Here is a 23,504-nt window from a genome sequence, read left to right on the forward strand (position 1 = left end):
CTGCCAATCTGGCCTTACATGTGCGTCTTTAGCCGTGGGATGCGGGCAGAACAGGAACACCACTAGGAGGCGCCCGAGGGACACCACCAAGAGAGATTGCAGCGGAACGGAATGGAATCGCATGGACGGAGGGATCCGTGGATGCAGCGCAGCCTCGAGCCGAGCCGGATGGAGACGAGAGACGCGTCGGCACTTTTCGCGGATTCTGGCTGGTTGGCTGGCTGGCAGTAGCAGGAAGAAGAAGAAGGAGAAGAAGAAGAAGGAGAAGAAGAAGAAGGAGAAGAAGAAGAAGAAGAAGAAGAAGAAGAAGAAGAAGAAGGACACTGTCGTCACGAACATCACAAGTTGATGGGAACGGGATCCATAACTGGGCACCCAGCCAGCTCTGCCTAAACCAACGAACGGGTTGGTTGAAACACCAAAGACAGAGACAGAGACAGAGGCAGAGAACAGGCAGAGAACCGGACAAGGACAATCCAACCGCTTCTTTCGTTCCTCCATCTTCTGCTGCTTCCCTCGTGATTCTGCGCCGCATCACATCACTCACGCACGCACGCACGCAGCTTACTGTATCTACAAACCTCCATTCTCCCACACCACACCCCCCCCCCTTTCGTAAAGCATCAAAGTCCTGGTGAGTCACCGTCTTGGATTTCGATTCGCTTCCCCCATGGCCACGCAAGTCTCCGGCGGCAGGCTGCAGCGTCCCAAAGCGGCCGGTGGTGAAGCTTCCAGTCCCTTTGGGCGCGCAACACCACGGGAGGGCCATGGGAAGCGCATGGGAAGCGCATGGGGGCTGTAAAGTCGGAGGCAGCGCCTGGATGCCTTGACAAAGCACCGCCACAGCAGCCAATGGCGGGCTCGAGACGACGATTTGCCAGAGCCGATGGATCCTTGGCGTTGTAGCAGATACACGAGCCAGGACAAAGAGGTGATGAATGGTGCTGGTGCAAGAGATTGGCTGGGTGCATTGATGGATGACCATGACTCTCTCACCTTCGCGGCGCAAGTACCAGATACTCGCGGCCAATGCATTTGCTGACTTGCGAATTCCATGGCGCCACACCTCCTTTTTCCCTGGCCTGGCGGCTTCACCACTGATTGATTGATTGTCGTCTCGCTGTCCTGTCCTGACCCTTGTCTGGTCTGGTCTGGTCTCTCGTCTCTCGTCTCAGCAAAATCCCAACGGCTTCGCCCATCGAGTCGCCCAAGGCAGGAATCTGGTCACCGACTCCCTCTTCCTCTCCCTCTTCGGCCATTACTTTTTTTTTCTTCTCTGTCTCTTTCTCTTATTACTGCCAACCTCCCCCTGATTTGATTCTATTTTTCTCATCTCACTCTTACTTGATATTACATACATGATATCCATCCTGCGTGCGTGCGTGTGCATGAAGTGTGTGTGAACGGGCCTTCTATCTGACCTCGAAATAATACCACTTTGTTCCGCATTCTGCCGGGGGCTGCAGAGGAAGGAGAAAAAAAAAAAGTTTTTCTTCTTGCCCTCTTCCCTCTTTCACATTCACATTTTTCTCTTCTTCACATCTTCGCATCTTCATCTTCGTCTTCGTCTTCTTCTTCAAGCGACTTCATCTACAGCATCTCAAACCTGACGTTCTCGTCTCATCCTTGTCCCTTGCACGCCGACACACGACCCATCTACAGATCGAGTGTGCGGATCTCGCAGACGCACATGAACATTTTTGCGTTTGGAGACACATTTCTGCCTTCCACCTGCATAATCCACAGCGTCCGGTGCATAGCGCGCTTGGGTTGACGAATGATCCTTGGGTGAAAAAAGGGCTTTTGCTACCTCGGCTGCTTTCGCCTGCATTTTCCCACCCCTGCCGTAACAAGCGTTGGGTTGGGCAGCGTCGCATCCCACTACCATTGGGTCGACAGTCGAATCAATTTTCGTCTCCTGAAAAAAAAAAGGGACAGAAAAAATATTAAAAAAAAAACCATAATCATCCTGCGTTTATCGCATCACCAGCCATGTCTCTGCACCAGCGAGTATCCGCCAATTCGGGGCGCAGGGCGTCGGTGTCGCACTCGGCGCATTCAGCGCCTTTTGGTACGTTCTACCCATAATTCTCCCCTCGTGGATGGTCAGCTTTGATTTGATGGATGCCGTTTGCTCACTCTCCCTTGCAGTCATCTCCGACTACGAGCAGCGCCTTCTCGACTCCCTCAACACCGCTCACACCGAGCTGAACAAGACTAACTCAGAAAGGGACCGATACCTCAGCTTACTGGAACAGGCCAACAAGAAACTCGCTGAGACAACGGCTACTGCCGCCGAATTCAAGTCCCAGAACCAGACCTTCAAGGACAGCATTACCGCTCTCAAGAGCCAGAACCAGGCTTTCAAGGACAGCATTGCCTCTCTCCAGGAGAAGCAGGACCATGTCAAGGAGGAGAATGACAGGCTCATCTACGAAAACAACGTGCTGTCACGGGACTATAATGAACTCAAGGCCAAGTTTAGCAACCTTTCCCGCCAGTACAATGCCCTGAGTGGCACTGCTCCCGTCTTCCCCTCTGGCGCCGCCAACGACCTGTCTGGGGCGGCGCCGGAGCGTCCCAAGCTCTCCCGCTCCTCCAGCAAGAAGGAGCGCAAGGAGGATCGTGATCGCGAGGAACGTAGTCGCGTCCGAGAAAAGGAGAAGTCGCGCGATCATGACAAGGAAGACAAGCGGGAGCGGGAAAAGGAAAAGGATAAAGAAAAGGACAAGGAAAAGGAGAAGGGGGAGCGCAAGGCCGAAAAGGAACGCCTGTCTCGCCGCTTTGAAGAGAGGCGTGCGGCCCCGCCCGCTCCCGCCCCAGCGCCTCCGCCTCCCCCGATTGCCAACCGGCGCAACAGCTTCATTGAGGGCTGGGGCCCCGGTGGCCGGTCATCCTCGGCCTCGGGATCATCCACTCGGAGTTACACCAACGGACCCAACGGACCCAACGGAATACATGGCCCCCATGGCCCTCATGGACTCAACGGACACAATGGCCATATTGGACACGTGCAAGTGCCCGCTGTCACACCCATCAACAAGCCACCGTATGCCAGCGTTCCCCGGACTGCGACAAACCCAATGACTCCTCGTATCTACAGCGTTGCTGGAAGCACAGCCGCTGTGTTCGACGACGACGGGAGCTACGAGGATGGCAATTACCATGCCTACCCAATCAGCCGATAGAGGTCGACTTGATCGTCTCGAAGCGACATCGACACTGCGGGGAAATGACTCAATGTCTCTCTCCATGTGGATGCCCTTCCGAAAAAAAAAAAGAAAACAAAAAAAAAAAAACAAAAAAAAAAACACACATTGGTTGCTCAGTTGGGCAGTATGCATGCCTGTGGGCTGCTGCTGCACCGAGGGGGGGCTAGTTGCCCTTTGGTTGAGTGGTTTGATTTGCTTTTGATTCATCTACACCTTCGTCTTGATGCCCAATTGGGCTGTTTCTCTTCCCATCATATTCCATTGGCCTTTGGCATCGAACTCGGTCAAACTCAATGGTCTGAACCTGACTTTCTTACGGCCCTGGTTCCACTTCTCCGATACCGCCCCGGGGCTTTCTGCGGATCTCAACCCGGCTCTCTGCCGCTCTCGGCCCTGGACGATGGATCTGGACCAATGCCTCCGCTTTGTTTTATTACCCACCCGGCTATTTCGTCGCACTACGCTGCTTGTAGCCATTTTTTGTTGACTGCAGCCTTGGAATGACGCATCGCTGTCAACAGTAAATTGAAAATGCAACCGACGAGATGACCCGGGGTTTCCTGCTTCTTTTGTTTTTTCTACTACCCGTTGTCCTCCTTTTTTCTTGACAATCTTCTCTGGCTGTCATTTTTATTTTCTGATCACCACCTCTATTTTCTGACCGCCTCACCCTTGGCTTACTGTCTTCCTCCTCCCATTTATTACTCTCTTGACCCATTATTGAGCTCGTTTGTAAGTCGTGGTGTATTTTCCACTACACCTGACTCGAAAGTATATCAACATTTTTTTTCCCGATATGAAGCTTTCCCCTTCTCTCTCAGACGACCTGGCTCGTTGGGCGGAGCTACAGCCCGTCTTCTTCACCGGCTCGGCTTCTACCCATGGCCGTCACGTCAACGTCTCTCCCAAAGGCCTGGATGCGCACTTTGCCGTCCTTGGCCCCAATCAATGCGCATACATCGACCGCACAGGATCTGGGTGCGAAACAATTTCACATGCGTACGAAAACGGACGTCTTTGTCTCATGTTTATGAGTTTTGGCCCTTCGCCGCGTATCATGCGACTCTTTTGTCGCGCCACCGTTGTCGAGTGGGATCAGCCGGCGTTCCCTGCCCTCGTTCGCAAGGTCGCCAAGGGGAAACGAGATGCCTTTGACGGTGCTCGTGCCGTCATTCTTTGCGATATTTGGCAAGCCCAGACCAGCTGTGGCTTTGGTGTCCCGCGGGTGAAGAAGGGACTTTACAGCCCCGAGAGCCAGGACGATGCCGGCAACCCCGGTGTCGCAAAGGCTGTTGAAGACATCCTTCGGGAAGGATTTGGAGATGACGAGAAGCTCACCGAGCTTTCCGTCTTTGAACAGCGCCCCAACTTGGATAGCTATGCTGCGAACCAGGTCCAGCACAACAAGACGCTGAGCTACCAGATGGAGAAAAACTGCAGCAGTCTGGATGGTCTTCCCGGGTTGAGAGCAGCGCGGCGTGAGGCCGGACAGAGGCTTTGGGTGGGCGACTTGAAGGCTAGGATACGGCGAATCGTTTCGGAGGGCGAGGCAGTTGCGGCGGGGTTTCTGTTGGCGGTCGTCTTTTATTTTGTTTTGCTTTGGATAGATGTACGCTGGGTTTCTACGATTATGTTGTAACGGTATTAGCCATGTTATGAGATAGACGGAAGACGGGGGGTTTTGTTTTCCGACTATTTCCCCTTTTCTTTTCTTTTCTTTTCTTTCTTGTTCTTCTCTTCTTTTATGTTTATCTATTCCCCTTGTTTAGCTTTTCTTTTTTTCCTTTCCCCTTCTTTTCTTTGGATGTTTACCATTATGTTTGTGGATGTTGTCATGGTCATGTTCACGATTTGCCTTTCTACCTCGTTGCCTTTTTGTTCTTAGTTATAGATATACGTGGATGATCCCTTGCGGGTGAAGATAGTTTTTTTTTTGTCCTTTATGATATGGATTCCTGGTAGCCTTGAAGGTTGATGCTGTGATGTGACTGATATCACTTGGAATCATGGTTCGATATTGTCATGTTTGACATTCAACGAGGGACAGTGAGCATTTGAAACCGAGCATCAGAGAATGAACATCGATTATCCTAAAAGTGTCTGTTTTATTCGCTGCTAGAAGCGGCATTCAACTACAGTATAGATATAGCCTCGCAGCTGGCTAACGGCCATTCCCCTTGCATGCGATCCCGGTCCATCTCCTTACGCACCATCCCTTTCCCCCCCATGGTACAGACAGATACATATATCGCCTTGAGTCAAAACACCAGGTCACACCATGAAGGATTTCTTTGTGCAATGCCAAGGATCCAGCTATGCACGGCAGACAATGGATGATGTTCTGTTCTGGTCGTCGGGTCTACTGATGACCCTTGCGATTGGCCCCCGGGTAACGCATCCTTGGTTTCTGACAATAATGCTAGGTGTATGACATCGTCTAGCGCAAGGCGTAGAGATGGAGCCGCTTTCTTTTGTGTATTCGCTTGGACGCTAGCCATTTCCCTTTCCGCGAAGAAGAAAAAAAAAAGGTCATCTAGCGGAGCCCAGAGCGAGAATGCTGCGATCTGGGATTGCATCCTGCCGAGCTGATTAGGCCCGCCGTGACTACTTTTTTTTTAACCGGAATGATAAGGAAAAGGCGTCGGGAGGTTTGACAAAAGAGAGCAAATCGCTCAGCCACCGCTCGTTGCGGCAATGGGAGTGCCGTTGGTAGCAGCGGCCGCCTTGCCACCCCTTCCACGTCTTCCACGTCCACTGTTCGAATTCTTTTCAGGGGCCGCGCCGTTGCTAGCCGTGTTGGATGAAGACGGGGCGGCGGCGGCGGCGGCATTGCCACTTCCCGACGCAGGAGCGGCAGGTTTCTTATCCTTGCGCTCCAAGACCTGGACGGTTCCTTGCGCGACGGGAATGGGGCTGGCCGAGATGGCCTTGGCGAGGCTGGCGTGGTCTGCGAAGTCGACATACGCAAAGCCCTTGCGCTTATCCACCTCGATGAACGTAATGGTGCCAAACACCTCGAGGGCTTGCTTCAACACGGGCTCCGTGATGCCCTGCGAAGAGTTGGCGTGCTTTACGAAGCCACGGGTGGCGTTGGCGGATGCAGCCGCCGCAGATTTCTTTTGAGAGCCTGAAGATTTGGCGGAAGCACTCTTGGGGCCGTTTGCCGCGCCGGCAGCAGACTTGGGGGCCGTCTCAGCAGTGGGCTTTGATGTATCTGCGTCACCACTGGCGGCGTTCTTCTTTTTGAGAATGACAGGTGCAGTTGCGGTTGCGTTCTGTCCTCCGGATGCCTCCGATGGCTTGGCCTTGTCGGCGTTCTTACCGCCACGGGCCTTGCGTGTTGACTGCTGTGCCTTGGAAGCGTTGTCCTTGGCGGGCGTCTGAGCATGCGTCGCCGTTTCGGCTGAAGATGGTGCGGGAGAGGGTTGGCTCTCGTTTGCCGCGCTAGAAGCTTCTTTGTTTTCTTTGTCGGTTGTCGAGGATTTGGAGCCGGCTTCGGCCTTTGCAGCATCTTGTCGGGCTCGTCGATAGGCACTACCTGGACTAAGGCCAAGATCCCTTTGAAGCATACGGGCGGCAATGGAGACACCGGCACGGCGGCTCTTGGGAGTTGGCGCTTCGGTGGTGCTACTAGCATTGCCGCTCGTGCTGGTCTGGCTTGCGGCCGGTTTGGCGGCTTCGGCAGATTTCTCAGAGGTAGCTGCAGCAGCTTTCTTGGTGAGGATCTTGACGGGCTCCTTAGGGGCCGACTTGTCAGCCTTGGAGCTCTTGGAATCCTTGCCCCTCTTCTTGGAGCTCTCATCCTCCTTAGAGGAGGATTTGCCCTTGGATGTTGTGGTCTCTTGTCTGGAGTGCTTCGCGCTCTTGGCAGCGGCAGCTTCCTTGGCTTTGTTTGCCTTCTTCTCCTTCAGATACTCAATCAATGGCGTGGTAGTGACCTTGGCTTCTTGTGCTTCCTCAACGTCCTCGGTCTCGATGCCTTCCCTTGGGGGAGCAGGGTTCGCGAGACCTTCAAGAAACGCCATGAATTCCGGGTCTTGGTCAATGGTTCCTTGACGAGCATCTACACGCTTCTTAGTCCCTGGCACCTTTTTGTAGATGGACATCTCCAGGGCTGGTGGCCCGATGAGAGAAGCGCTGTTAAAGGTACACTTGGCGTCTTCCCAGGTCGCACTTCGAACAACGTCGCTTAACGGCATGATGTAGTCCTTGCGCATCACATGGATGTATGCTCTAGCAGGGCGGGATGGCTTTGAGAGCCTTGATGTTGCCAATGTCAGTGCGTCAAAGAAAGAGACAACAAAGGGACCTGGTAGCTTAAAAGACATACTCGTTAGACACCTTGCCAGGGGCGTATGAAAACCAGTCGACCTTGCCATTGCCCACCACCCAATCAGAACCTAGAATAGAGACGCATTCGGCCTCGGTCATACCAGGAGGCAGCCGTCGGATGATGACCTTTTCGCCTTCATGAGGGGTCCTGGTCTTTGCGGCCTTTGGCGTGTCCGCGTCGTTGGTGCTCCGGGCCTCAGCGTGCTTCTCAGCCGAACCCTTCTTACCAGGGCGAGACGCGCCGTCGGCAGTGGCTTTACTCTGAGCAAGGGCATCAGCTCAGTTCAAGTTGGATCCCGGACAGGGCATCGCTTCTTCTCGTCTCACCTTGGCAGACTCAGATGCCAGAGCGTTCGTCCTGCGAGACAGGACCTGCGGTGCTTGAGTCGACATTGCGCATGTCGGAGGGATTTGGAGACGCTACGTCAAGCATCAACCGAGTTTGTGTGTCTGGCCGGCGGCTTTGAGACCGAGATCAACAGATCAGATATCGTGAAGTGAAACGAGTCGCGGCCTTTCGTTATATGAGAAACCGCGGGTCCACTATTTAACGGCTTCGCATTCGTAATAAACTGCAAGGTTGAACAAGGGCAAAGGCAAAGAAAAGGCAAAGGCCTGCAAGGACGGTATCATCTCATAGAAATCAAAATCGGAGTTAGTGAGCGCCGCTTGGGTCGAGACTTTTCCGTGGCGAGAGTATGGAGCAGTCACGTGCCGCCGTTGCGAGGATGAGAGATGCGATTTGATGGTTGATGGAATGTGCTGGCTGTTATTTGTATCGCTATGGAGTACAAGCAGTACAACAATTGATCAGAGCCAGCAATGTGAATACAAAGACTTGGTACTACAAGTAATACGAGAAAAGCCAGGTGGCCAAGTATGTACCTTATCCTGCAAGACCGTGACTTGTACGAGACATGTATGTACTTCGTATGCACACTCCTGCAGTCGGACGCTGCTTTGATACGATGCCGTGCCAATGAGAGCCCACTTGAACCAGATCAATCCAGGGCTACTTGATCTCTAACAGCGCCGCACGGCCAGTCACTTCCAGCGAGCGCACAGGCCCCTCCGAGGAAGATCCGGCGCTGGGCCTCACTGAAGCGCAAGCCCCTGGCGCCCTGAAACAGCACCAGACATCAACCTCCATAAGCCAGCCAGCCAGCCAGCCAAAAACCCCCACCACAAACTCGAGCGTCATCTTGGGCCGCTGATAAACCATCATTCAGCCAAAACCCCATCCCTTGACTTTGGCATCGTGTCGGGCTGACACAACCTAGCCGTTGCGCCGTTGCCAGACTGCAGTCGCCAAGATGACGACAAGTGTTCCTCGACCCGGGCCCGCCAATCTGGGCCCCAATGCTGGGCTGGACGAGTGGCTGGAGGAGGCCAAGCAGTGCCACTATCTGCCCGAGAGGGCCATGAAGGAGCTGTGTGAAAAGGTCAAGGAGATCTTGATGGAGGGTATGAGCGCACGGAGAAGAAAAAAAAAGCATGAAGTCATGCAGTCGCTAATGCTACGAGTCTCGCAGAGTCCAACATCCAGCCCGTCTGCACGCCCGTCACCGTCTGCGGCGACATCCACGGCCAGTTCTACGACCTGCTCGAGCTCTTCCGCGTCGCCGGTGGCATGCCGGGAGAGACAAACGTCCAGGCGCCCAAGTCAGCAACCGCAGTCATCACCTCGGAGGACATCGAGCCCCCGACCGAAATCACAAACCCGAAGCTGCGGAAGAAGCTAAAGTCTCCCGGAGGCGGGGGCGATTCGGGCGATGCCGAAGGCGACGAGGACGGGGAGGAAGAGCAGCAGGGAGCAGTCGACGTGCCCGCGGTGAATACAGTCACGTCTTCGCAGAGCGCGGAGACTCGCTTTGTCTTTCTTGGAGACTACGTCGATAGAGGATACTTTAGCTTGGAGGCGTTTACATTGCTCATGTGCTTGAAGGCAAAGTATGTTGTTTCTGTGGTATTCGGGGCTCTTTTTATCTTGTCCCTCATTGCGAGATGGGCCCTTTTCTTCATTCATCATTTTCTGCATTTCATCTGCGAGATGCAAATCGCGCTGACGCCATACATCTAGATACCCAGACCGCATTGTTCTCGTCAGAGGAAACCACGAATCTCGTCAAATCACACAAGTCTACGGCTTCTACGAAGAATGCCAGCAGAAATACGGCAACGCGTCCGTATGGAAGGCATGCTGTCATGTCTTTGATTTCCTTGTTCTCGCTGCTATAGTTGACGGAGAGCTGCTCTGCGTCCACGGTGGCTTGAGTCCCGAGATTCGGACTATTGATCAGATCCGGGTCGTTGCCCGTGCTCAAGAAATTCCTCATGAAGGCGCCTTTTGCGACCTCGTATGGTCAGACCCCGACGACATAGATACATGGGCTGTGAGCCCGCGAGGGGCCGGTTGGCTGTTTGGAGATAAAGTGGCTAACGAGTTTAACCACGTAAACGGCCTAAAATTGATTGCGCGGGCACATCAACTTGTGAATGAAGGTTACAAAGTGAGTTGGCTCTTTTCTCTCTTCTCACACCTAAAAAGCCTTGTGGTGTCCAACGAGGTAGCTAATGCTTGACAACCCAGTATCATTTTGACGAAAGTTCAGTCGTAACAGTCTGGTCGGCTCCCAACTACTGCTACCGATGCGGCAACGTCGCGTCAATAATGACAGTGGACAACGACCTGGCTCCCAAGTTTAGCATATTTTCTGCGGTTCCCGATGAGCAGCGGCATGTACCTGCAAGCCGTAGATCGCCGGGCGACTACTTCTTGTGATTAGAAGGGTGAAGAAGGGTGAAGAAGATGGGGACGGGGCCATTTTAGATTGGGTCGAGTTGGGTTGGGTTTTTGCATGTAAACTAGGTAGCATTACGGGTTGAGATATCCATGACTTTGAAGAATCGACAATGCATTAGGATTATGGGTAGGATTGGGGGACTCTGGGTAGCGGAAACGAACAGCGGTGATAATATCCATTTAGAAGAAAGATTGATAAACGACGCCTTCTTTTATCGCGGTTCCCTTTGCATTGGTGGTAAAACAAACGGCATCTGGCCATTCATGATTTGGTGGTGTTCGTACTCTCATAGCATCCATTATTATCTACCTAAAGTGGAATCTAAGCTGTGGAAAACTCAACTTCTTCTTCTCATGTAACTTTTCTCTCTTTTTTTTTCCTTCTCCACGAGAGCGACCGACATTGACGTGCCGAATAAACACAAGAGGCGACAGAAGAAACGAAATCCTCGGTATAAATTGTAATACTATTTTGGTTGTCGATCTGAAGAGCTTACAAAAAATCCGGCTCAATGGCGACTCAGCAATTGGGCCACAAAAGTCGACACAGCAAACCCAAGCCCCGTCAAATCAACCCCATTATAGCCGCAGTACAGAGTTGGATCGCAGCGACACTTCCTTCTACTAAATCTGAAACCCAAGATTCGCGGAATGAGAATCTCTTGAACACGGCGCCGAAGCGCTTCACCATCTATGAGCCGCTCGCCCTGCTGCCAACAGGAAGCTTCACCAGCGAAACATGGGCCTCTGTCTTACAAACCTGCGATGAACCAGCCTGCAGCTCTCTATGGCGGTCTATTCTAAAGGAGATTTCCAAGACTGGACAAGGCAAGGTGACGCATCTGGCAGTGAACGAGGGTATCCCGCTGCACAAGGACGGGGAGGATGCCGAGAACGTGCGAAGAAGTCCAAGTGGGCTCAGGATGCTGTTTGGGGACTTTGGGTCGGCGGAAGTGGATGAGCAGCCTCACAGCGGTGATTTCGACGGTGCTTTTTGGGTTGGGACGAAGCAGAACGGGATACTGCAGACGTGGGCTCCCAGATGGACCATGTTTTCACGGGGGAATGTCAAGGAGAAGGCGAGGGTGCTGGGATTCAAACTTGCTCCGGCTGGACGAGAGGGCGGATGGGCAGTGGACTTGTATGCTGGGATCGGATACTTTGTGTTTTCGTATGCGGCGCTGGGGATGAGGGTTCTTTGTTGGGAGATCAATCCGTGGAGCGTCGAGGGCCTTCGGCGAGGTGCCGAAGCAAACAAATGGAGCGTCAAAGTCGTTCGGGGCGAGCACCTGGCGCTGCCGATGGAGACGCTGCTCGCGGGAGGAGACAGGATCGTCGTCTTCTTGGAGAGCAACGAGAGGGCGTCGGAACGCATCGCCGAGGCGCAAGGCGCCGGGCTTGCGAGCAACATTGCGCACGTCAACTGCGGCTTCTTGCCTACCAGCGAACCCGTATGGGAGAGCGCTTGGGAAATCACGCGGCTGGCGCCCGAGGCACGGCTGCATTTGCACGACAACGTCGGCGTGGCGGACATCGAGTCTCGGCGAGCGGTGATCCAGACGACTTTTGCGACGTGGGCTGCGGCTGCGGCTGCGGCTTCGGGGGGAGGCTCGAGGGTGCCGAGCGTTGAGCATGTCGAGCAGGTCAAGACGTTTGCGCCGGGGGTGTGGCATTGCGTCTTTGACGTGTGTATTACAGGCGGTGGTGTATCTAATAATGGTACATGAAGCAAATATGTGTACATCAAAAACTTTGAGAATCATGGCGTGTATCGTCCCTCGTGTTAGTTTCCAATTGCGCCGTCGCTTTCTTACATCTTCGCAAAATATCTCTCCAATCTCTCTCTCAAATCATGACACTCCCCCCCCCCCCCCTTTAGAGATCCCTTAGAAACTTCTTGGGAATGTTCTCCACCACAATGGACATCTGGTCTAGCTTCTCTTGCCTCTCCTCCTCCTCCTCCATCTGCTCGTGCTTCTTAAAGTGCTCGATATCCTCCGGGTGGTTCAAGTCCTCCAACTTGGAGTTTTCGTCATGGTACTTCTCCCAATGGTGAATCTCATACTCGTATTCGTCGTCGCCGTGGTGGCCCGGGCCGGTGTTCATGTCCGGCAGCGTCTTGCCCTGAGCCGTAAAGTCGGTCCACTCGTCGCGGCTGACGATGCCGTCACGGTTCAGATCAAGGAGGGCGAGCAGCCCGCGCAGGATCTCGTCGCGGCGCTCCCAAGAAACGTGCTTGTTGGACTCGTCCATGAGGCCGTACGTGCGGAGGAGCTCTTCGCCTTTCCAGTAGCCGTCGCTGTCGTAGTCGTGGAGGGTGAAGAAGGAGGCGGCGTCCCAGCCGTCAACGTGGTGCTCCTCTGCGGGTTATTACCATGTTAGAAATCATAACGATGGCATGGGAGTGACTACGTATGTTTGAGGCTCACCGGCCATGTGTTTCGTCATCCAGTTGGCATTCGCATCGACAATGGGCTTCTGGGAGTGGGAGCCGTGGGCAATGGCCAGGCCCGCGACGGCGGAACAGAGGAGGAACGCTCGCATTGTGTTGCGCGGAAGAGAAGAAGCAACTAGCAGGCGAATTGGCGGGAAAAGGACAGGCCCGGATAGAAGGCGACAGGATGCGATGCAATGGGCGTCGTGGCGAGGCGTCGAGATGAGAGGTGGCCACCGGCGCTCGCTAGTATTGAGCTCCGAGCACTTGTATCAACTGAGTCCAGGCCACATGCCGGCGCCGTGGAATCGCTAACGGACAAGTGACATTGAGAGGCGGGGGCGCCAAAAAGGCATTGAGGGCGCCGATGCAAGGGGAAGCATCCGCTAGAGCTGCCGGTGCTAAGCTTCCACGTTCTAGATTTGGGCTCCCAGATGTTGATATCAAAACAGATGCCCTTCACAGCTAGTTGAGGCTCTCTATGTGTAATTTATTCTACTCGTACTAGATGCAGTATTCTTAAATCTTTGTCAAGTCATCTATTTGAACAACTCAAGTCATCTATTTGAACAACACAAAGACAAACCAATCAACAGCAGAAAATCAACGAGACCAATCTCCATATCTAGCACTGAATGTGCTCTCTTCCACTTTGGACCCCGTGATCTCGCGTTTCCATCTGCCCCGCCTCGCGTCCTGATCCACGATCCAACTCTCAAGACCAGCAAAGAGGGTGAACCAGTTCCATTCCCAACTGCATCACCGCAATTGCAAATCGCCATCACAATGAGCAAACAAGTCGAGCTCGCCCTCGTCTCGTTGATGCCGACATATGGCTCCGACCTGCCCGCCAGCCTCGTCGAGTCCGCCAGCTCCTTGCTCGCCCAATCCCGACATCTAGCCAGCACGCTCAAGGCAGAAGAGGAAATCGCCCGTCTCTATGCCTGTGCACACATTGCCTGCACTAGGTAAATGGATACCGATCAGGCAGACTGGTAGACCAAATGAATGGATATTGATCAATTGTACTTGCCGCAGGCTCAAGGTTGCGTTGGACCTCCCGACGATAGAACCGCGGCCACCAATTCCTCCGCGAGCGTATAAGCGCTTGTATACGCATCTGGAAAATGTCCTCCCCAACACATATGCCAGCGGACGAAGAACACGCAACGCCGGCTCCGCGCCGTCCTCGCAAACTCGCCCTCTTCCTTCAAGGCCCGAGCCCAGCAAAGAGAGCAGCCTCGCGCAGTTCCGGAAACAGACGGGCCCAAATGCCAAAACACCAATCAAATCAGGCAGGCAGGGACACGCGAGCGTCAAGGAATCAGACATATACCCATGGGTTCAGCCCGTCATCCGGCATTTGTGTGCTGGGTCTGGGCACAAGAAACTGGCACCGTCAATGCTGGCAGGCATGGAGTCCATCTTCATTTCTGGGGGACGGAAAACAAAAGACGCATGGTCATGGAAGAACGCCACTGCGTTATGTGCAGCCATCATATTCTTTGTTGCCATGCGCGCGAGGGATATTGACCCGGAGCAAGCCTTTCAACCTGAAATCTACGAGCCGACTCGAGCTGAGATAATTGACCAGCTAGATCGAGCTCGCCGAGAGGTCGAGGTCAAGGGTGTAGAGCCAGGTAGCCTCTGGGAAGGCTGGAGTGATGTGAACAACAACGACTTTGATGCTGCAGCGTCAAGAATCCGCGACAAGGGCTGGCTGGAGGCCGACTGGTATCATGGCATTACAGATGTCATCAACATGGGCATGCAGCTGGATGGCGATGTAGCCGATGGTCTAGATGAGGAGGACGCGTTGCAAGTTCAGCAGCAGAGAGCGGACACCATGTTCCAGGAAAATTACAATTACTTGAGTGAAGGCCGTAGAGCAGAGTACAAGGCGTGGAAAGATGCCACCTTGATGCGGATCGCAGAACTGTCTGCATCCTTGGAGGCTGGCGGAAGCAATGATACCCAATGAATAGACGGAGGAGACGGAGGCGCTTGACATCAGAATGATTATATACAGACTCTTTATTCGTGTCGACATCATTTACACGTACTCGACGTACAGATGCAGATTCCCTTCCCTTAGCCCAGCCTGCCTGGGACAAAGGGATGTCCAGCACTCAATCCTCCATCCACAGCCCAGGCCTGTCCATTCACGTAGCTGGCCTCGTCACTGCCCAGGAACAAGACGACGCGCGCAACCTCATCCGCACGCCCACCGCGCTTCGTCGGGTTCAGCTGGCCAATCTTCTTCTCGGTGCCCCGGGCGCGCGCAGCCTCGTACACCGGCGCCGTCATGCCCGTCTCGATGATGCCGGGGCAGACGGCGTTGACGCGGACGCCAGAGCCCGCAAGCTGGTAGGACATTGTCTGGGCGAGAGAGACGACGCCGGCTTTGGCGGCCGAGTAGGGCGTGCTGCCGGCGTTGGAGCGGAGGCCGGCCACGGAGGCGACGCCGATGATGCTTCCGCCGGGGACTGGCTTTTGGGGCGACGTTTTTGTCATGGCTGGCGCGGCGTATTTGGCAGCAAGGAAAGCGCTGTAAGACTTTGGTCAGTTTGATGGAGTTTTGAGCGACGTGACTTGATGTGAAAGGGACGGACCTCAGAGTGTTGACCTTGTATACGTTCATGAAGTCCTCAACGCTAATGTCAGTGAAGACGACGTTTGGGCCTGTGATGCCGGCATTGGCGAAGAAGACGTCGAGGCGGCCGTACCGCTCCATTGCGTCGTCCACGACGGCCTTGACCTTGGCCTCATCCGAGGCGTCGAACTGGCGCGTGTGAATCTCGACATTGGGGTGCAGCTGGTTGATCTCCTTCTTGTGAGCCTCGAGGTTTGAGCCGTCAAAGTCACAGATGTAGATGGCCCGGGCACCGCTCTCGGCGTACTGATGAGCGGTGGCCCTGCCGATGCCAAGGGGAGAGTTTGCGCCTTTGTTAGAATGAGCATGAGCACTTCAACTTTTCTTTTGGGACTGGAGTTTGTGGTAATTTACCGGTGATGATGACGACTTTGTCTTGGACTCGGGGCTTGCTGGAGCCGGCGGCGACTTTGGCGATGGGAGGGAGGAGTTGGGAGGTGAGAGCTTCGATGCGGTTCTCGGCTTTTGACTTGTCGGACATGATGGGCGGGTTGTGTGTGTGTTGAAGAGGTGGATGGATGGGCAATGGCTGATGTTGGTCTATTTTCAAGGGGAGTAGAAAAAGAGAGAGAATGAGATGAGATGACTTGTCTATCGAAAATCTTACATGGCGATGCCTGCTCCCAGATTGGAGCTTCTCTCCAGATTTCTATATCCGGGGCAGATGGGCCTAGATGCCGAGGCTCAGCAACAGGGAAGACGCGCCGAGGGAGCTAGAACTGTTTGGGGGGAGGCTGGTGGAGATGGTCCCCCGCAAAGTTGAACAAGGGCTTCTGCTTCTCCAGGAACGAAATTTGTAAATGATGCTTGACATTGTTCATGAATAGTGGTGATGTATTCTGTTGTTTTGGAGGTATAAGTTGCTAAGGAAGAATTATTCGGCAAGGGCCAGCGCTCTGATATATCTAGATGGCCATGGTATTAACCAATGTCTACTTATTAGACCGAGGCATCTGCAAGTGTTGGTGTAAAAAGTGCGCAAGGATTGAGTCAGTTGCTCCCATCTTTGGGGAGGGAATCAAACGATGTTGATGAGCCTAGGAGAGAGCATCACAACATGTGTGGCTTATTGAACAGTGTGTATACAGACATGCTAGTATGCGCATCGGAACTCGTCCAATTCCTGCACCAGGGCATCTCCATTATTCGATTTGAAGAATTCCACCATTTACGTACTTATACTCTCTCGTAAATTACTAATATGACTGATAAATACTATGAAATATCAATAATCAAAGATGAACATCGAGTCTTTACTAAGAGACCCCGTGTCGTATCTATAAATACCTGCAGGTACTACGATGAGTTGCTTGGCTACCTATCCCCATCTGCTCTGCATTGCAATCTGCATGAATACCAAGGCTTTTAATTCATCTACTATAAATCCTCTTTCAGCTCCTTCATCCTTTTGAATACAGCATCCGATAAACTCTAGAGCAGTAGGACTATAAATATTGGCGCGCAGATACAAAGTACAAGGAGCCATGATAACGACGGTCCGATAACCGGTAGCCCTTCCACAAAACTTGCCCAAAACACCATCTCAAGCGATTGGAACCTCCAAAGCCACCCACAGAAAAGCTCCCTTTACCGTGCCAATCAATTTGCATTGCCTGGAATTCAGCTGACCAGCGCCCTCCAGGGGTCAAACGAAACACCGACTCCGCATGCGTCGGCGTAACGCTCAAGGCCCAAACGCTGTGCCACGATTGCCTACGCCGTTTTGGAAGACCGTCGCTCTTTCGTCGGGTCTCTCAGCGCCCTTTCTCTCTCTCTCTCTCTCTTTGCTTCTGCCCTTTTGTCACACCGCTAGAGGAGTGTGATTGTGTCCCTGTGGTGGCGGCTTTGCGCATGGGCTTGCAGCGAGGTCGCGTAAGCCAAGCCTTTGTATACGGACGCCATACATTGTTCGGTTGAGCCACGACATGGAGGAGGGCCAGGGAGGGATTCTAGGGCTGGATTCCGCCAGAAGGGGAGAGAGAAGGACACTCACAGGAAAAGAGAGAGAGAGAGGCGAATCCCATGGTCGGCTTCTGAAGCAAAGACGTCATGGCTACCTCCTTGCTCTCCTTCTCTTCCGGCCTGGTTACCTCGCAGAACGGCGAGGCGTTGATCAGCTGCGTTCTCAAACGCCCATCTTTCATTTCTAGGTGCGGACGACATGAATACGAAAAGTTTGTCCTGTATGGCTGTCAGCTCTTTGGGCAACTTGTTTGCGGCCAGCCTGCGAGCTTCGGCTTCTCCAGGATGTGATTCAGCCGCTTGAGCGGTGGCACCCCTGCATAGCGATTTTGTGTCTCTGCCCCCGTTTCTATCTCGATGGCTGGACAAGGCAGAATGACCAATTACTGCTACAGACTGCAGGGGCGGAATGGCGTTTCTATGGTTTGTGTTCATTGCTTGGTTCCACGGTTCCTCGCTGTTGAGCGCATCGAGCTTCCCTTTTGCCCCGGTCAGTAACCCTGGGTTTTTTCCTTTTGACTATCGCAAATGGTACTCCCTTGGCTGCATTTCACTTGCATTATTCTTCATCAGCCTACGTGGATTACGACGCGCTGCACATCATAGCTGCAGGATGAGCAACGCCACTTACAATTTTCTTGGGAAATGCAAGCAAATAGAAACGCCAAACGAGTGTATTTCGCACTTGTTTGCCAATCTCGTCTATCCCCGAGATTGTCAAACTAATGCGGGCTTATCACAAACAATGATTTGGGACAAGATAGGTAGGTTTCCAGCATTGTGCTACCGTCGACGGCCAACGGCGTCCTTCTTCCTCGCTTCCATTTCCAAAGATTCCAGTTGAAACTTGCATGCCACGATCTGGTCTTTTGCTCTCCCTCCGTCTTTATAGCACCTCGCCACGCAAGCTATTCGCGGCAACTTTTGCAAGGGAAAAGTTGGATGATTTGGATGCTCAATAGAGTGCCGACTACCGGCTCAACTCATACACCATTCTTTTGTCAACTGGGAGAGGTCATTGGCCACTTGGAGAATCCCCCTCCGCTTGGCGTCACCGTATTTGTGAAGCAACACCAGCTACCAGCTGCAGAATGTACTCCGAGTCAACTGAAATCGTGTTGTACAAGCTTGGCATCATGCTATTGGACACAACTGAGATATGAAGATTTCAGCCCCAGAGCGTGTTAGAGCCGCTATTCTCGAAGAAAAAGGGACGTTGGATCTCTCACTGAGTCAAGTGGCTGGCATGTTTGCTCAGGAAATTGCCACAGTGAACCCTCATTCAACGAGCAATCACGAAAACAGGGGCAGACACCCACAGGCGTCGTTTGTATTTTGAGATCTGCAACTGCTCTATGTAAAGTAAGTTCTGATCTTCCACGAGGCCATGAGCCGACAGGGGAACCCGGAAAGCCACCGGGAAGCCATCATCCGCTACGGCACTTGGATGGTTCCACAATCCACACATTGTTGGAGGCGAGCTACTGCTGAATAGTCTACAGCTCGACCAGGTTGTGATGCCCCGGATACGTTGTCTCCACCAGGACCTTTGCGAGGCTTCTATCCCACTAGCTGCTGGCTTCGTGTTCGGCCGCCCCCGAGGTTGATGGAGGCTATTGGGCCTTGACGATGCAATGGTCTTCTCCAGTCTCTCAAGGGAGCTGGCCAGAGCTCCTCCAAGGCCATACGAGGAAATCCTCATCGGGAGCGGTATGCTGCAGAGCCGTGTGAGACCCTCCTGCATAGGGTCTTGACTGTTCCTCGTTCCTTTTTGGAGGCTGAGGCCGTTTACGTCCTTTACCCAAGAGGTCACGGGCCATCCTCACACCTGTGTTTCCCTCTCGTACCGAGTAGTTGACATGCACATGATATATAGTAGGTGCCCGAGACCCTCGAGGTCATGGACCGTGTTGATACTCGCAATCCATCCCGCCCAGCACATTCCTTCCTTCAATGAATACCCTGACACCGTGAAGTTGTGTCTTTTTTACTTGTTGCTTCTGTAGCATCTACACTCGCTTTTTACATGATTTAGTATAGTGTTTTGCTATACCTTTGTCAACAACTCTCACACAATATTAACGATTGAACGACTTTTTGTTTCGTATCCAACTGTTAATACTTAGACTTGCGTATAGAGATTGGAAAGCTTCAACGACGAATTGCCATGGAAGAAACCAACTACATTCACGAATCTATTCTCTTTGCTTTACCGAATGACCATAATGTTCCTGATTGTTCAGCAGACTGCCAATCACACCTTTTGAGGTCATTAGCATCCAACCGGGAGGAGGACGTGATGTGTCAGACTTTTTCTCATTTGTTACAAGACGGAAGAGAAAGGCCTCCCATGTTCTACAACTGTGGCTCTCATCTGTGTAAGATGAAGAGCATAGGAGATGCTGACCAAGACTGTGCGTCGGCCTTTGAAAGATTGCAGGTTTATATAACTAAGTGTTCTTCTAGTGAGCGTCCGTCGATTTTTGAGCTCTTGTCAAAGGTAGTGTACATCTTCTATTCAACATGTCAAAGACACGCTCATTAAGGATGTTGAACGCAGAAAAGATTACGGTCTAGCATCGTCAGGCCAAGCACATGCTCGCTCAGGCAGCATCGTCGAAGGAAAAGAACACGCCCGTCGGCAACAGCGACAGCCTACAACATCATCAGTCTCAGGAGTCCCTTCTGCCACTCCGTCAGGATTTCTTGTAGAGGGATTCCATACCGTCACGACCAAAATAAGCCCGCCTCCCGCCTCCGAGATAGCTCCCGGCGTGGCTACCTCAGCGTCCCCTGTGATTCATCTCATCACGACGACGGAAACCTCGAAGCCCCTTCGCCACAGAACTGGAGGCAAAAGCTCAGTACCCGTTAGCACAAAGGTCACCATCGGGGTGTCCGTCATGGTCGGGATCCTGGCCGTCCTTGCCTTGATTGCATGGCATTTGAGGCTGAAGGCGCGGTTACGCAACAAGAAGCGCATCAGTCGCCCCATCAAGCCCAGCAGCCTTCCTCCTACGCCGCTCATTTCGCCGTCGAGCTCGTATGCTGGACCGCCGAGTGGTCCGTTGACGCCGCCTCCGCGACTACAAGAGCGGCGCTTCTTGCTGACCAGAGCTCTGAGCCTTCGACGCAACAACCAACGCCGTCAGTACAATGACGAGGACTCGCAGGAATGGGTTGGTGTACCACTGTCGCCCATGCCACCGCTGTCACCCCTATCACCTCTCTCCATCCCTAGAACTAGATGGAACTCGGAAGAGTCTGAGCACGGCGGCATAACGGCAACAACGACAATCTCGCAAATAACACAAGTCAACAGGCCCCCTAGGGACGACGTTGCCCCAGCCGCGAGCGTTTCGAGCATCTTCAGCAGCGCAAGCACCCTGCGGGCCACGTCCAACACATCTACTGACTCGGCACAGATCAGATACAGCGGTGCCACCGCCACTGATCTCCCCAGGCCGCCGCCACGAGTATATGAAACACCGCCGATGATTCGTGGTCTGGCCAGTCCTGGGCCACCGCCTACACGTGCGCTTCCAAGTCTTCCTGCCGACGGCCGGGTGAGCCCTTTCAAATCGCCCCTGGCCACGCCCGGGAGCCGGCGAGGATCCCCGAGTTTCCCGACTATGACTAGCCCATCTATTCGTACGAGTGAGGAAAACAACGGCTCTCAGAGGCCAGGGGAGGAGAGTGGCCAAGGTGGTGCTGGGAGGTCCGTGGATGTGCCAGTACAGTCTCCGAGGAGGGTGAGGCATGTGAGGAGCCCACTTGGCTTGAATAGCATGATGAAGGAGTGAGTGCGTCTGAGTGACAAGACAATGGCTGCATTCTGTGGCATTATCCATGGTGTGTGTGCTATAGGGGTTAAAAGGAGGAAACAAGAGGTAAGGGGTTTTTCATATGACAGGCTCCAACATTGATAGATATGTCTTTTCGACTTTGAAGTTTTTAATCCAAAAGGTTTCATTTTGTTAATTCTTCGTCGCTACTCTTTCATACACGTACAATATCTAGCAAGACAATCTAGATGCCATAGGCCTTGAGTGAACGGACAGTGTCAGATACACTCTTCTGAATAGGAATCCACTCGATCCCCAGCAACTTGTACGTCGCGTCGTTGTTATACTTGAACGACTTGTTCTCATCAGAGGGCTCTCCGCCAGGCACCTCCGGCCCGGGCAATCTGTCAGCATACTCGGGGAAGCCCTCGCGGACGATCCTGGCAACTTCTTGGTTACACGTCCTGCCCGCGACGGTGAAGAGACGACGGCCTCCAGCCTCGGGGATCTCAAAGGCCTTGATGTGGGCGGCGGCGGCGTCACGCACGTCGATCCACAGGCCGACGGGGCCGGTGTCGCCAATGCGTTCCTTCCACTGACCGCGTAGAAGAGCGACGATGCGCTCGTTGGATGTGTTGATCGAGTCGAGCGAGGCCAAGCTGTGCGCCACGGGCCCAAAGACAACGGGCGGGTTCACCGTGACGAAGTCGAAAGAGGGCTTCTCGCGAGCAACAAAGTCCCATGCGAGACGCTCGGCGGCCGTCTTGGAGACGCGGTAGGCGGTGGGCGGCGAGCGGTGAGCGTCGTCGACGCCGTCCGGGTTCCACGACTCCTCGGTGAAGGTGGTGTTGGGGTCGAAGAGCCTCTCCTCGGAAAGCACCGCGGCAAAGGACGACGTGATGACGACGCGCCTGACGGACTTGGCCTCGCGGTGGATGGCCTCGAGGATGCCCCGGGTGCCGTTGAGGGCCGGGTCGATGAGCTCCTTCTGGGCGTCGGTCCACTTGTAGTGAAAGGGGCTGGCGGTGTGAAGCACGACCTCGAGCCCGTCGGCGTGCGCGGCGATGACGGCGTCAAAGGCGCTGGGCTGGGCAATGTCGCCGACGGTGACGACGGTGAGGCGCTTCTGCTGGACGCTGTCTGGGTGGGCGGCGCGGATCTTTTCTGCCTTGTCCTCGGTGCGGACGGTGGTGATGACGGTGTGGTTTTTGGCGAGGAGTTGTTCGAGGATGTGGGCTGGAATCTCTACATCAGTTTTCTTCTTCTTTGGGCGTCCGTGGTGTTGGGGTGAGAGTCATGGAATAATGAGTGACATGTTGAAAAGAGCGTTTGGTGGTGTTTTCATCATCTCATGTCTTGTCATGAGAAAGATACAAGTTGAATGACGAGAATGAGACGAAACATACCGGCAATGAAGCCTGAGCCACCTATTTCATTCCTCCCATTAGCAAAAGCCAGCTCATCATGCTCATACATAAAAGTCTTGGGAGGCAACTTACCTGTGAGAAGAACCTTGGTCATTGTGTCTTAGTCGAAGCTATTTCCCTCTTTCTCAACACGTATAGACCCAGATGATGTTAGACAAATCCTCAAAACTCAACACACAATCCCAAGTTCAGTCAATGTGTCCTGGTTCAAGGAAAAGGGATAAGAAGAGGAGAAGAGAAAACGGACGAGACAAGCCCAAACAAATAGTCAACCCAGAGCAAACGGAACAAGGAAAAAGCACCAATGACTTCCTCTCTTTTCCATCTCAACGGATCCCCCCCTCCAGATCTTTGACGTCAAATCACGTCTTCTTGATTCCCCCGCCTCCAATTTCTGCTCCCCCACTGCGTCCGAAGCGGGTCAACATCCCCCTCCCCAGAAGTCATGGCTCGATGCTAGTGGTAATAGGAGGGAAACAAACAGGAAAGTCCCTCCGCTTGGCAGGATATATCCGATCGGAGATAAAGAGGCTTGCGGCTAAATAGCATATGCCCAACTGCGATAGAACTGACGAGTAAAGCGTTGGAATACGATAGTTGGGGTTGAATCAACTAACCCTTGAAAATTGGAGTAGTTTGATATCCACCGATATGCAATGCACCATGCATGTAGATGGGCCTCAATATCACAATTCATGTCAGTGTCAGTCTTCTTGAGCCTCAAAACAACAGGAAACAGTGATATTCCGAGGTATCAGAAAATCCAGCGGTGATTCAATGTACAAGATAGAGATTTTAATACAGTACAACAGCATTTCTCAAGACCCAATTTCTGTCTCAAATGCATTTCATTTCGTTCCAGACCCCACCAATAGGTACGCTTACCAGTTTGAAAA

At 53.2% G+C, this 23,504-nt stretch overlaps 10 protein-coding genes across 10 annotated transcripts; 6 read left to right on the forward strand and 4 right to left on the reverse strand.

Moving 5' to 3' along the window:
- Window positions 1-2,102: 2,102 nt before the first annotated feature.
- Window positions 2,103-3,188, forward strand: Triagg1_4721 (uncharacterized protein; the record flags this gene model as incomplete). Its single annotated transcript, XM_062899156.1, has 1 exon — window positions 2,103-3,188. The coding sequence occupies one exon, from the start codon at window positions 2,103-2,105 to the stop codon at window positions 3,186-3,188; it is 1,086 nt and encodes a 361-aa protein (XP_062756301.1).
- An 820-nt stretch (window positions 3,189-4,008) lies between these two features.
- Window positions 4,009-4,851, forward strand: Triagg1_4722 (uncharacterized protein; the record flags this gene model as incomplete). Its single annotated transcript, XM_062899157.1, has 1 exon — window positions 4,009-4,851. One exon carries the CDS (start codon window positions 4,009-4,011, stop codon window positions 4,849-4,851), a length of 843 nt encoding a protein of 280 aa, XP_062756302.1.
- A 1,033-nt stretch (window positions 4,852-5,884) lies between these two features.
- Window positions 5,885-7,937, reverse strand: Triagg1_4723 (uncharacterized protein; the record flags this gene model as incomplete). Its single annotated transcript, XM_062899158.1, has 3 exons — window positions 5,885-7,472; window positions 7,543-7,805; window positions 7,872-7,937. 3 exons carry the CDS (start codon window positions 7,935-7,937, stop codon window positions 5,885-5,887), a joined length of 1,917 nt encoding a protein of 638 aa, XP_062756303.1.
- Window positions 7,938-8,423: 486 nt separating this feature from the next.
- Window positions 8,424-10,326, forward strand: Triagg1_4724 (uncharacterized protein; the record flags this gene model as incomplete). The annotated part of the gene is made up of 6 exons (XM_062899159.1): window positions 8,424-8,452; window positions 8,575-8,740; window positions 8,825-9,008; window positions 9,077-9,494; window positions 9,625-10,054; window positions 10,135-10,326. 6 exons carry the CDS (start codon window positions 8,424-8,426, stop codon window positions 10,324-10,326), a joined length of 1,419 nt encoding a protein of 472 aa, XP_062756304.1.
- Window positions 10,327-10,859: 533 nt separating this feature from the next.
- Triagg1_4725 (uncharacterized protein) lies at window positions 10,860-12,074 on the forward strand (the record flags this gene model as incomplete). The annotated part of the gene is made up of 1 exon (XM_062899160.1): window positions 10,860-12,074. The coding sequence occupies one exon, from the start codon at window positions 10,860-10,862 to the stop codon at window positions 12,072-12,074; it is 1,215 nt and encodes a 404-aa protein (XP_062756305.1).
- A 148-nt stretch (window positions 12,075-12,222) lies between these two features.
- On the reverse strand, window positions 12,223-12,891 carry Triagg1_4726 (uncharacterized protein; the record flags this gene model as incomplete). The annotated part of the gene is made up of 2 exons (XM_062899161.1): window positions 12,223-12,707; window positions 12,777-12,891. The coding sequence occupies 2 exons, from the start codon at window positions 12,889-12,891 to the stop codon at window positions 12,223-12,225; spliced, it is 600 nt and encodes a 199-aa protein (XP_062756306.1).
- Window positions 12,892-13,567: 676 nt separating this feature from the next.
- Triagg1_4727 (uncharacterized protein) lies at window positions 13,568-14,762 on the forward strand (the record flags this gene model as incomplete). Its single annotated transcript, XM_062899162.1, has 2 exons — window positions 13,568-13,749; window positions 13,820-14,762. The coding sequence occupies 2 exons, from the start codon at window positions 13,568-13,570 to the stop codon at window positions 14,760-14,762; spliced, it is 1,125 nt and encodes a 374-aa protein (XP_062756307.1).
- Window positions 14,763-14,872: 110 nt separating this feature from the next.
- Triagg1_4728 (uncharacterized protein) lies at window positions 14,873-15,915 on the reverse strand (the record flags this gene model as incomplete). The annotated part of the gene is made up of 3 exons (XM_062899163.1): window positions 14,873-15,329; window positions 15,394-15,724; window positions 15,789-15,915. The coding sequence occupies 3 exons, from the start codon at window positions 15,913-15,915 to the stop codon at window positions 14,873-14,875; spliced, it is 915 nt and encodes a 304-aa protein (XP_062756308.1).
- Window positions 15,916-19,779: 3,864 nt separating this feature from the next.
- On the forward strand, window positions 19,780-21,199 carry Triagg1_4729 (uncharacterized protein; the record flags this gene model as incomplete). Its single annotated transcript, XM_062899165.1, has 2 exons — window positions 19,780-19,810; window positions 19,929-21,199. The coding sequence occupies 2 exons, from the start codon at window positions 19,780-19,782 to the stop codon at window positions 21,197-21,199; spliced, it is 1,302 nt and encodes a 433-aa protein (XP_062756309.1).
- Window positions 21,200-21,425: 226 nt separating this feature from the next.
- Window positions 21,426-22,702, reverse strand: Triagg1_4730 (uncharacterized protein; the record flags this gene model as incomplete). Its single annotated transcript, XM_062899166.1, has 2 exons — window positions 21,426-22,417; window positions 22,588-22,702. The coding sequence occupies 2 exons, from the start codon at window positions 22,700-22,702 to the stop codon at window positions 21,426-21,428; spliced, it is 1,107 nt and encodes a 368-aa protein (XP_062756310.1).
- Window positions 22,703-23,504: the final 802 nt, after the last annotated feature.

This window comes from Trichoderma aggressivum (assembly GCF_033847375.1).
Source record: "Trichoderma aggressivum f. europaeum strain CBS 100526 chromosome Unknown scaffold_015, whole genome shotgun sequence".
Taxonomy (NCBI): domain Eukaryota; kingdom Fungi; phylum Ascomycota; class Sordariomycetes; order Hypocreales; family Hypocreaceae; genus Trichoderma; species Trichoderma aggressivum.